General features: G+C 37.9%; 1 protein-coding gene and 1 non-coding gene across 4 annotated transcripts in view; both read right to left on the minus strand.

Moving 5' to 3' along the window:
- LOC126470050 (multivesicular body subunit 12A-like) overlaps nucleotides 1-13,284 on the minus strand; it is a 51,062-nt gene that overhangs the window by 20,563 nt on the left and 17,215 nt on the right. For all 3 annotated transcript variants that reach the window (XM_050097552.1, XM_050097551.1, XM_050097553.1), the window contains 2 exons: nucleotides 7,124-7,213; nucleotides 1,915-2,159 (listed from right to left, as the gene is read on the minus strand). In XM_050097552.1, coding sequence (XP_049953509.1) covers nucleotides 1,915-2,159; nucleotides 7,124-7,213 — 335 coding nt within the window. The remainder of the gene's footprint in view (nucleotides 1-1,914; nucleotides 2,160-7,123; nucleotides 7,214-13,284) is intronic.
- Nucleotides 10,450-10,524, minus strand: Trnat-ugu (transfer RNA threonine (anticodon UGU)). Its single transcript has one exon. It is a non-coding gene; the product is annotated as a tRNA-Thr (tRNA).

Raw genomic sequence — 13,284 nt, forward strand, 5'->3', positions numbered from 1 at the left:
TATCCAAGTTATTAATGAACATTTGCAATTTGTCATGAAAACAAAGCAAAATTCCCACATGAGTGAAGTCAGCAAAACTAAGTAATTTCCAATGTGAGCAGATGATGACACTGTTTCCCCCACCACCATAAATGTCAAAACTTGCTTTCTGACAACCTCGATGATGATGCCCCATTCTGTTCCATGCCACTGATGGCCTGTGTGAAACTGCCATTTGAAATTCATTGCTGAATGTTTTAACATGACATTCCATTCTGTTCTGTGAAGTGTGAATCAGTCTTAATAGTGTCAGGCCTTGACTAATCCAGATAATGCCTTTCATGGACAGTGCCGTTAATATGTCAAGAAATTTCATATTAGTTCACAGTCCATGGCAGAATGTTGCTGAATTTTTCAGGTTATATAATGCCTTACTCCAAAACATAACTTATTACTGTTGGCCTGAAGAACACACAATTCAAAACCTATATGGACCACACTACGAATTAACAAAATTTGAACTTCTTTGTGAAAACTATAAACAGTATAAAAACAACAGCTGAAATCAAGTAAGTATCATTTATATGCTATGCAATATACATGGATGGCTAAAGATTTGTGTGTGAAACTGACGTAGCATACTAGTATATGTGAAACATTTGAATGAGATTCACTCTTGTCTTCTCGCAAAGCGTTTGAGTGACATCAGGTGCTACATACTGCTTGTGCCTTGAGGTGAGTCTCCCTACATAACAAAGAATAAAACATTACAACACTACGAAAAAGACAGGAACTAATCTCATTGAAACATTGCAATTTTATGGTGACCTCGGTTAGAAATTTGTATTAGTTCAACTTCCCACAAAAACGTCATCATATCGTATTAACATTTTTCATTAAGAATCAGGGTGTACTTCATAAAAAGCAGCAAAGCATGAATGGTAACAACATGGACAAAGTCTGATGAAAAATAGACTACATGAAGGCATGCACATGCCACCATAATCATGTCCTTGTATTAAAATAATTACCCCGCTCATTTAAATTGCAAGTGAAATAATGTTTGATGAGAAACTATTGTGGCTGAACTTGCAGAATAATACCTCCTAGACTAATCTGTGTTTGATTAAACAATATTTACCCCTCTCAGTCCGAGAGTTTTCTACCACTAATTATAAAAGAATAATTTTACTCAACATGGGTTTATATTTTTTTCTTTGGCAGATATTCTTATTCTACAATGGAAAGGTCACAGTAGTTTGGTGTAGGTCTGAGAGATAAGGGTCAAGTGGTTCTATCCTAAGAACACTTTCCACACAACATAACTGTCCATAATCAATCGCTGGTCCAACACACAGTTTTAACTTTTTTATAAATAATCTTCTACAAATATTATTTATTCACAAGGGAAATTAAACTTTAATTTTCCTTCCGTTTCAGGGTTCTGGACCTCAATCGGTAAAAACGGAACCCTTATAGGATCGAATCACTTTGTTGTCCATATGTCTGTCTGTCTGTCATGAACCATTTTCTCAGGAACAGGAAGAGGTGTAAAGGTGAAATTTATGTCATGCCCAATTGCCTATGGCCCCTTGGTGGTGTAAAAAGTGTACGTTTCTAAGTCAATACAATCAAAAAATATGACCATTTATGTCACAGATTTTGATATTTGCAAACTCACTTATGAAAACCTATAGATGAACTACATATACACATAATTAAGTTTGTACGGAAACCTCAGAGTGCAGGTCCTAATCGCACTTGCCTCCTCTCCCCCCTTCTTTTGAACAACATAGTTCATTTCCAGAGCATGAAATTACTATGCGTGCATGCCAAAAGGTAATTAATCTACTGAAATCAATTACCCAACCATTAATCGAAAATTTAGTCACATAACACTACTACGAAGAATTACTTTAAAATATAATTACTAACCTTGGTATGCAGAAAGAGTTGCATAATTGGTACCTGCCGAATTAGTACCACCTGGAGGTTTAGGAGCTGGTCTGGAAGGCCTTAGATTTATCAGTCTCTCATATTCATGAGGAGAATCCTCTCCAGAAGCTGGCTTAGGTGCAACTGGATATGGTACATTATTTGTCAGTGGCTTTTGAGGCAGTAATGGGTATCCTGCCGAGTGCGAGTTCAAATCTGCTTGCACGACATGTCCGGCATTTAAACTGAAAGAATAAAACATTTTCATGCATCATGTTTAAGAGTTTAGTACAAATTATTCACAACAAATATGTGATCAATACTGTATACTAAAATAATTTTACATCTGACAACAGTCAAAGGATGTAGACACTGTTCTTTCAGATAACTGTTTTCTGCAATGGGAGAAACACTAGTGTAGCTTTCTTTGTTTACAGCTGAATGTTGTCCGCCCCCGGTAGCTGAGTGGTCAGCGTGACAGACTGTCAATCCAAAGGGCCCGGGTTCGATTCCCGGCTGGGTCGGAGATTTTCTCTGCTCAGGGACTGGATGTTGTGTTGTCCTAATCATCATCATTTAATCCCCATCGACGCGCAGGTTGCCGAAGTGGCGTCAAATCGAAAGACCTGAACCAGGCGAACGGTCTACCCGACGGGAGGCCCTAGCCACACGACATTTCATTTCATTTCATTTCAGCTGAATGTTTTGTAAGGCCTGTAACTGACTGTTTTGCATCAGTCACAATATCATTCAATCCACAACGTGAGTGGTAGATTTAATAACAGTGTGATCCACAAAACTGCCAATAGAGTATAATATTTTATTTTGTGGAGGAAGGTTATTTATTTATCTACAGTGCCAATAAAAATAATTTATGAAAGCACATTAATACAATCAAAACGATCAAGGTATGGTAATGTTATGAAAGATGTTTCATGTGTAAGCAGTAACAAAATGATAATGTTTGTGTGTTGCAGGCACAATATGACCTCTTCTGGCATATTCTGACCAAGTTCAAAGATCTACAACACATTATAACTTGAAAAAGAGTGACACAAGAATAGCTGACAAACACACCATTAAGTTTCAGTAAGAAGACTCAGTATGTTCTAATAGTATAAGAATAAGTGTCCAAACTTGGTTTCAAATGTATGAAATCAATACCCTGAATGTTATAAAATAGTCCATGTCATTTTGAAACCTAAAAACATTCATTAAAAAATAAAAAGTTCCACAGTTAAAATTAGAAAATTAGCCTGTGTCCTGTAGTTTAGTGGGAAGTTTCAAGTGATTGTTGTGAAAGGAATACAAAACACCTCTATTAATCGCAACAAATAGTGGAAGCCTAAGAAACTTTCATCTTCTTTTTGTTGGACTTACATATCTGTTTCTACTGAAATGTAAATGTGATGTTTCAGGACATTCACAATGCTTGGAATATTGACTAAATTTCTAAATGTCTGTACATAAATATATGTGATGGCACTGTTGATAGACATTCTAAACATATTACCAATTATTGAATATAAAATACACTAATGTCTGTGAAAATCACAACACCTACAAAGAATAGTTATCCCAAGCTAAGCCAGTGAGGCTCCATCAACCAAAGTGGAAAAGTCAAATAAGTGGCAGCATGCCTTATTAATATTGAAAGCTGCAATATCAGCATGTGTGTCTGAACATGGCAGCAAGATTTACACACCTTCAGGAAATGAGTGTCTTACCATGATATTTTGGTTCCTGCAGGCCGTGCAGAGTCAGTCATATAGTGAATAGCCAGTATGTATCACGCAATGTGACCATAGTGCAGGGTAGCCACTATCTTATTCCCACAACTGCAGAACAGCTTACAAATATGTCTACAATGATGGCTCAATACTAAAGCATAGTTGAGGGTCAACACCTGAGTGTAACATGGCTACATAAGCAGTAAGTATATGTTTCAGAAGTACTCCTCTGTAAGCAATTATATACGAAGTGTGATCAGGAAAGACAGTGAATAATTTTATCACAAACAAAGTAAAAATAGTACATGGAATTTGATTTAATTTCCTCCAAAGTACTGTCCTTGGCTAACAATGCTGAATCCATGACTGAAAGGGTTTCCAGAAGGCTTATTTCGGAAGGGCATTCAGTTGCTCTGTCGTGACCCTCTGAATGCCAGGAATGGTGTCAATTTTTTTTTTTTTCCTTTAGGCACAGTTTTAGTATTTGGCAAGAACCAGAAGTTGAATGATGCTAAATCTCGTGAATAAGACAGATGTGGACAGACAGGAACACTTTTTTTGGCTAAAAACTTGTGAATCTAAAGCGATGTGTGGTACAGCAAGTTGTCCTGATGAAGGAAGCCACTGTCCTATTTTTCTGGTCTCTTTCCATGAACATCTTTTTGCAAATATTGCAGTACACCCTTGTAAAATTCAGTGTTTACAGTTGTTCCCCTCAGCATGAACTCTGATTGCACCATGACCTCAATATTCAAAAGAGCACAACTTCAATATTTGATTTTGACTGATGTGACTTTTTAGGGTGAGGAGATTCACTGGTATTCCATTAGGAACTCTGAATGAAGATGATCCTTCAACTCCATGCACACAAACTGTCACACAAGTTTCCTCCTGTTCACAACTCAAAAGTCTGGGAACAAATTTTGTACTAACTCATCTCATTTGCAAATTATCGGTTAAAATGCCTTGAACGGATCCATACGAGATGCTAAATTCTTAAGTAAGCACTTGAATAGTTATTCGGCTGTTTGAATGAACAATGTTTGCCACTTTTCAGTTTTTTCCTTGGTTTCAAGTTAATGGGTATTTCAAACATTGCCCATTTTCTCCCGACTCATTTCCACTTTTAAATCGCTCTTCCCACTTGTAAACATTCTTCAAAGTTACAGCATTATCACCACACACCAATTTCAACATTTCACAAGTTTGTCACTTTTTTGCAACTTGAAACATAACTCAGTGAGCATGTGCTGTTTAAAATCAATTATGCACGTCAAACATGGTAAACACCACCTCACTCTACCATCTCTGGATGCTGACTGTCAAGTCAGAGTGTGTTCCCACTAGACGCTTCTTGTCTCAACAGATCAAACTGATTCATCATATTTATCACACCTTGTATGTAATTAATAACTGTGCTATGTTCCAATTTAATCTTGGATGTCAACTACTGAATGTTAATTAAATCAGGAATTTCAGTCTACGTTAAAAAATTTCACCCCTTGTAAATTCAGTTGTGGTATCAGAAGAAATGTCATCATACTGGTTGATTTTATAGCTTCTTTTGTCAATGCTTGTACTGAAGAAATGTGACAACATTTCTTAACACGAGGCACAAAGAATGGTATTTTGGTGTACATTGGAATCGTGATGTGCCAGCTTCTAGAAAGCTCTTGCAGAAGAATATTTCTGCCAAGACATAAGGCACTGCATGAAAAAATGTGAGGAAATACATCTCTTGGAAGCATGTACTCAACCAAAAGAGGCAGTGCAAGAGTTGGCAAGAAAATCGGTGTGCATTTAAGAGGTATTATAGAGCACGTTTCTATAAGAAACATGACTATGTTGTACATTCCACTGTTTTTTCATTAACATAGACAGATAAAGAATTAAGATGTAACCAACTGCAGAGTGCATAAGAAAAATTACATCACTAAATAGAGGGCAAGCTGAACCAGTTAATGAAAGCGACACCCCACTCTCTCAGCTTCTGTTGGGGCAATACCTGTATAGTGTGTCTTGCCAACAGCTGCCATTCCATTCTTTTGCAGTGGTACTGTGCCATCTGACACAGTGCACTAAGCACCTCTGGATCATTGTGCAGACATCCTGTCTCTGCCATGCATTTAGATAAGCCATAGCTACGTGGTATTTGCATCTAGTGACTCACATCCATTTAAAATGATCTCAAGCAGTGATTAGTGAAACAATTGCACATAATGTATAATCAAAAAGTTCTTCAAGTCACAAAATTGAATATATTTAGAATAAATTTCTTTATTTCTGTCTATGATCACAAACTTGTTACGTCCTTAGGCTACTGTTTTCCATCAGCAATGGCCATCTTCAGATATGCACAGTAACAACAAAAATACAACTAGTGGAGTGTATACAGCTTAAAACAATGAAACAGGCCATAATGAAAAGTATTACTGACACACATGTGAAAATTATGCCCATTAAATATGACACAGCATACCTAGCATAGACAAAAATAAAGTTATTCTGCACTTTCTGGATCACTGTTCTATTTGTAACCACGGCATAGCTTGTGCTGACTATATTTTACCAAGAATGATTGAGCTTGATGATGCTGAACATACTCTGATATGTTCTATTGAGAAATGTATCAAAAAGAGAAGCTCTCCCCAGTATCATTGTTTACTATGATGATTCTTGCTCTTATGTCATGGATATTGTAAAGTAAATAAGTTCTAGCAAATAGTGTCAAAGTAATTAACACAAATCTTTTGAATGTTTTATGCTTTAACGATATCAATGTATTGACAGTGGAACAAGTGGAATGTAGTGATGGAAAGCTGGGCAGCACTATAGCTCATTTAAATGCTCACATTTTTATGTGACTGTTGTTGTCATAACCCAACATGGATCGGAACATACTTATTTTAGAATTTCACTCTCACATCAGAGGTGACACGGGATTTTAAGATCATGAATTTCTTGGTACACAAGCACCTGTGTACAGGAATGAAACAATGATTTTGGACATTGGGCTAAAAGACAGCGAAATGAGACTCTGTGCTGGCTTCCTGGTCTGCTTTTTATTGCCTCTCCACATGTTAGCAACAAACTTGCAGAAGAGCACAAACACTGGCTTACACAGACATAGATGGGGCTTCCTAGGTTCTCCAATTTGTTACCAGAACAAATGGCCACCCCAGCCTATACTTTGTTAAAATTATAAACAGTGATGTATGGTACTAAAGACCATGAACTTTGAAAGTGCCAGATTCTATTACTTTCATCAGACCCTTAGGTTCAAGTATTTGTCACAATGTAAGTGACATACACACATAGGCACGATCAAAACTGATAACCATAACCATCTGTGGTATTATTTATATCTGACTCACATGTCTTTCTCAGTGTTGTAATTTTCACAAACAGCATCACACTAAAAGTGAGAAAACTACCTGATCTGAGTTTTTGGGCAACCAGAAATATACACATATGTTTACCTTAGAAAAAGATCAGCTGTAGGCACTTTATTAATTTCTTGAGTAAGCCCGAACCTCATTTTAAAACAAACGGTCATTCCATTTATATCCCTGTAACAGAAAAAAAAACTAAAACAACTAAATTTAACACAATACATAATATAAATAGTGAACTGCGTTACAGTGGCATTATGATCACATAAATTCACTGTACTACATGAACTTCAGTTATATAATTGTAAACCAGTGTAAAATATGTAATTAATTTAAGGTACAACCTACATATAATAACCACTCACTCGATGATGATGATGATGATGTAACAATAATAATATTACAGTACATCCACATGATGCCCCTTTTTTTGCATGAACTACTGTGGTTTCCACAGGAACAAAAGTGCACGAATCAAAATTGCCTGAACTCCTGTACTGCAGCCATACGCACTATAGCATCCACACATTGCCTAAATATGTTTGCAATCAAATGTCGCTGCAGGATTTTGTTATTGTGCTGGGAAAACCGACAATTCATACCTCTATGCAATATAAGATTATTTATAATGCAATTTTTATTGAGATTAAGGTTGGTAATTATGCTTCTTTTCCGGGATCCCATCCTTCTACCTTAGACTGAGTTACTAATTTCATGTCTGAAAACAAAACATTTCTGCAGTTATTCGTAAAACTACAAAAAGCACAAGAGGGTTTTTTAGTGAAACTTCATGGCAGATTAAAACTTTGAGCAGCACCAAGACTTGGACTCGGGATATTATCTCTACCTTACAAAGGCATGTGCTCTACCAACAGAGCTACCCAAGCATGACTAACAACCCATCCTCACAGCTTTATATTCACCAATACCTCATCTCCTACCTTCCAAACTTCATAGTAATTCCCCCATGAAATACGTGGGATTAGCACTCCTGAAAGAAATGATTATCTTGTGGACACGACTTAACCACAGCCTAGGGGATGTTTCCAGAACAAATTTTTTACTCCATAAGGGAGCGTGCACTGATATGAAACTTTATGGCAGTTTAAAACATGCAAGATACTGGCAGAAGTAAAGGTGTGAGGATAGGTCATGAGTAATGCTTAAGTAACTCAGTTGGCATAGCACTTGTGTGCAAAAGTCAAAGGTCCTGAGTTCAAGTCTCAGTCCAGCACACCGTTTTAATCTGCTGGGAGGTTTCATATCAGCACACACTCCACTGCAGAGTGGAAATTCATTCTGGAGTTTCTTAGTCGTTATGGAGTTCAGTTATATTTTATTACATTTCTTGTGTAATGGAATTGTTTTATGATAGTATTTCAGATACAGAAAAATACAAGGGCATACTGAAAAGTAATGTCTCCAATTTTTTTAAATTTTATTTATTTATTTATTTCTTTTTTTTGAAAATTCTTAAAGCTTTTCAAATAAAACAAATTTTATTAAAATTCTACATCTTTAGAAGGCTCCAAATTGTAGAGTGTAAATTAACTGTGTTTAACAAAACTATGCCAGCATGTGAGAACAATGTGTCATAATCGAGTTTCGAATTCGAAGAGTTCATCCACACGTGGACACCCTCTCCTTCAGCACTAAAATGCCAACTGCACACGAGCACTGCAAATCTGCAAAATCCGATGCCTTGGGTTCACTATCAATTATCCTCCATACAGTCCTGACTTGGCCCTATCAAATTCTCATACGTTTCCAAAACTTAAAGAACATCTTCAAGGACTTCATACTGATAGTGAGCACTCATTGCAAACAGAGGTGAGGTTGCGGCTCTGTCACTGGATTCCAACATACTAAATTGATGGTATCAACAAACTGGATTATCATTGGGAGAAATGTGTTCATTGCCAGGGTAGCTATTTTGAGAAATAAATACATAGAATGAGGAAGAGAGATGTAGAATGTTAATAATGTTTCTTTCACTTAAAAAGCTTTAAGAGTTTTCACACGAAAAATTTGGAGGTGTTACTTTTCGGCACACTCTCATAATAAAATAATATCACTTTTTAAGTTACATGCTGGGGGAACTGTTCTAAAATTGTAAAAATTCCAACATTTCATAAACAACTCTCTCCATACCACCAAAAAGCAAAATACTGTCATGGAAATGACAGTGGTGAAGATTTTGTTTTAGTTTAAATTCATCAAGATTTTTCTCATTTTATTAGGTTTCACATTTATTAGTATATGGTGTTTTTCTCACTATCCTCTCATACTGTTAAGAAAATTTTCTGAATTGGATTTCTAGAATAAGTGTGTAGCAAGCAATGAACTGCTGTATGCTTTCCTATTTCAGACAGATGATGTGGTCTGAAAACACTCAACAAAATACTATTAAATCATATAAATTTCATGAGCAGGCTGATCATGTCTGGTTGTTGCTGGGGGGGCTGTGTGGATCACCTTTAGGTCACTCAGCACCATTGTCATCAGTGACTTTGCTGAATATGAGCATGTGCATTTCGTGAAATTAACAAAGAAGCCTTTCCTCACAAGCAATATTTCTTGATTATGTACGTCTCGTACATATTAAGACCCCCAACCCTTTCAATTTTGTTAAGCAGGTCTGGCTTACACGAGCAAGGACGGCTGTCTCACTGGACCACGACTGCAGGGAGAGTTAATCCTCCCATCCTCCACGAATGCAAAGATACAAATAATTTTCTTCAGTGAAAACCTAAAACTGGCCTAGGACTAATTTTGTAGACCTGCCATGGTCAGCTGTACCTAGTATATTACAGTTGTAAGGCTGCTAACAAGCAGAAGTTCATTAAATCATCTAGAAACACGTCTATACCAGGTAAAAAACAACAAAGTTATTTTGACTCTTGTATGCCCTCTGCCACTAGGGTTAAATTAACAGGGGTAGCGCAGTATGCCCATATGCCCTCTGCCAGTAGGGTTAAGTTATTCGGAGTGGAGAAAGAACCTCCAAATTCACAGTAGCTCAGGTTTCGGCATTCAAGAGCCTCTATGAGGCATCTGTTGACCATCTGTCAACTGTTTTGACTAATATGGTTCTTGCCAGGTTTCAATAGGGGAAGCATTATTGTCTCCATCCAAATGTTAGGATATTGTTAGTGAGCTCAGATTTTAATAAAACAATCAAGTAGCACCCCTTCAGTGCCTCAGTAAGGCGAAATAACTAGCATAATGAACACCATCAGGTCCTGTGGCTGTTTTGCACCACAAATATATTGGATTTTACCTCTCACATGAAGAAAACATCGGTGGATTTTCCCACATTGTTGGAGAAGCAGTTTAGTGTTATTAGAATTATATTATCACCTTCAGCTGCTGACGGGCATGGATATATATCAATGGGGACAGGTGAAAATGTGTGCCCTGACCGGGACTCTAACCCGGGATCTCCTGCTTACATGGCAGACGCTCTATCCATCTGAGCCACCAAGGGCACAGAGGATAGTGCAACTGCAGGGACTATCTCGTGCACGCCTCCCACGAGACTCACATTCTCACCTTGTATGTCCACACACTACGCTCACTGTGTCCCACCCCAACACACTCATTACTCGTGGAAGACATTCTTACCAAGTCCCATAAGAGTTCGGGGAATATGCGTGCATCCTCACAGAAGAAGACGGTCATGGCCGGTATTGGCAGAACTATATACTTATATGGATTCCATACATCCATATAAGTATACAGTTTAATGTTGGTGAATCACAATGGCTGTGTGGTTCATCATGTCTTAACACACTCAGTGACGAGACACAATCAACTGGCAGTCTCTGCTAAGAATCCATTTACGCAGCCTCCTTTTGGGGAGGCTGTTTCATAGAAGGGAGTAGCCACCACACAGTAAATCATTATCGACTCCCCACCGAGCAGTACACACAAGAGCAGGTGAGACGGAGAGGTCAATGGCTCACATTGATCCTGTTGCAATGCTGAGGTGTATTCTTTGCCCTCTATGAGGATATGGCTTCCTACAATTCAACCTACACGATTGGTCTTAGCAGAGTACCATAGCAGGTTATGAGGGTTGCAATCTCCGAGGAGGAGGAATGGAGGGGGGAGTTACCCAACGTCTCGGGGAGATTCTATGGTTTCATACAGATAAGTATGAAGGTCACACCATTATTTTCAGTGGCACACATTTTGACAGCAAATGCCATCTCCATCAGACACAAGAGAGATCTGCTTTGATGATTTCAAGGTTTATTTCTTCAGTGCATGTTTTCCTTTGTTTACACTCACTCTATTTTATCAGAGAAGGTGGCATGGGTCACGATGGCTACACATTGCTGCCATTTGATGGAGGCAGTTTTCTTTTCTTGCAGGGGCAATTGATGATGCACCATCTTTCATTTGTGCACTATTTAACAACACAGTAGTTTTCATGAGGGTAGAGACAACCAACATAGCAAACATTGAGGTTTGCACTGCTTTAAATGGCTCACTTGTGTCAGCATATGATATTAGTGTAGCAAATTTCAGTTATGTCCCCCCCCCCCCCCACCCTCTTATTTTATTTTCTATCCTTTGCATACCTATTACAGTCCTTACTTCACACTGAATGGTTGCCGTGTTGCTGATCCACCTCGCTTTAATTTATTAAAGCTATCTTGGAATGTGGTGTCGACATATTTTTCCAAACTTTGTGTTTACTTGTTTCATGATGCTGCATATATTTCATATTCCATCCCTTTCTCAATTCCCCTCCAGATCTAACAATATGTGCATGTTATTCTGTCTCTGATAAAATTGAAGCTATAGTGAAGTTCCCCTATAATGGGATATTTTCCTAGTATTTTTAATTTAACGGGGTAGTAACCATTGAGGCTTACTTCTTTCAACTAAATGGGTTCCATTCAGTAGCCCCCTCAAAGATTTCAAACTACCAGAAAGCCCTCCTAAATATTTCTGGCTGTAAAATGGAGGACTTTTGCAAATGAACTATCATCTCTGTTACCATGAGTGTATTCTGACATACTTGCACTCTGTCACCTTTGAAGACAACTGTTCTGGAGAACAATCATCTACTATTACTGTAACTGGTTGTGTGTTAGTATTGGCAAGAGGTAGACTCCCTGTGCTGACAACATTTTGTTTTGATTACCAGGTCCAATGGCGATCTCATGAGGAGCAACTGAAATACACTGGCCTAGCCCTACATACCTTAGGAAGTCTAGTGCAACTGACTTGAGGCAGGCTCTCTAGATGTTAGCCATTAGCACCATTTTATCTCTACTACCCAACTAATTCACAGCTCCTCTTGGGACAGAGTTTCTTTCCTTTTTTCAGAAATGCAGTTAAGTCAAGATCCCCACTCCCTGTGACACCCAATGTTTCACCACTACGCTTAACTACGGAAGGATGGATTTTGCTGTTCATCAAGATGGATTTTTATGACAGTTCTGGTTCACAGGCACCATTCTCAAATTCAAAATCAAATGTAACACGGCTTGCCCAATTGTATCGGTTACCACAGGAACCCATCCAACTTTTACACAAACATTTACATGCTAGGTCACATGACAGAACAGTGATTTGGCAGTATCCACATTGTCCATACTGCCCACAAGGCACCTTTCACCAGGTAGCTACTTTTACATTTGTCACATATGAATGGAAAGAAAAAGGGTGAGTGTAAATTCCTTTGCCAATAACAAACAATTTATTTCTAAGGAACTATGTTAGATATAGCTAGGTGGGTTGCTGCAAAAGATAGTTTCACTCTGAGTCTTTTACAGGTACATTTCCGCATGTGCTCCATTTGGTGTCAGTATAATGTGCAAAAGCTAGTCTTTCTCTCTCCATGACTTGCCAACATCTGTTCTGTCACTACCTCTACACCATCTTATGCTGGTGCAGTAAGAATCTGTCCATCAACAACTTGTGAAATAAACACTTTATCCTCAATGTAACCCCATAAAGAAGTGAAAAGGGGTAATGTCTAGTGGATATGATGGCCATGATGTTGGGACCATCTCTACTGATCCATTTGTAAGGAAGGTGTCATCCAAGAATGACAAATAAATAACTCTCAGTGTAGCAGTCCACCATCTTGTTTAAACACTACTCATGGCTGAAATTACTGTAACTGAAGGGCAACATGCACATGAAGTATTCCCATAGAAACTTTACGAGTTAAGCTACAATTTGCAACAAACCATATAGCTGTATACAGCATAGTTCCTTAGAAATAAATG

The sequence above is a fragment of the Schistocerca serialis genome, chromosome 3 (assembly GCF_023864345.2).
Source record: "Schistocerca serialis cubense isolate TAMUIC-IGC-003099 chromosome 3, iqSchSeri2.2, whole genome shotgun sequence".
Taxonomy (NCBI): domain Eukaryota; kingdom Metazoa; phylum Arthropoda; class Insecta; order Orthoptera; family Acrididae; genus Schistocerca; species Schistocerca serialis.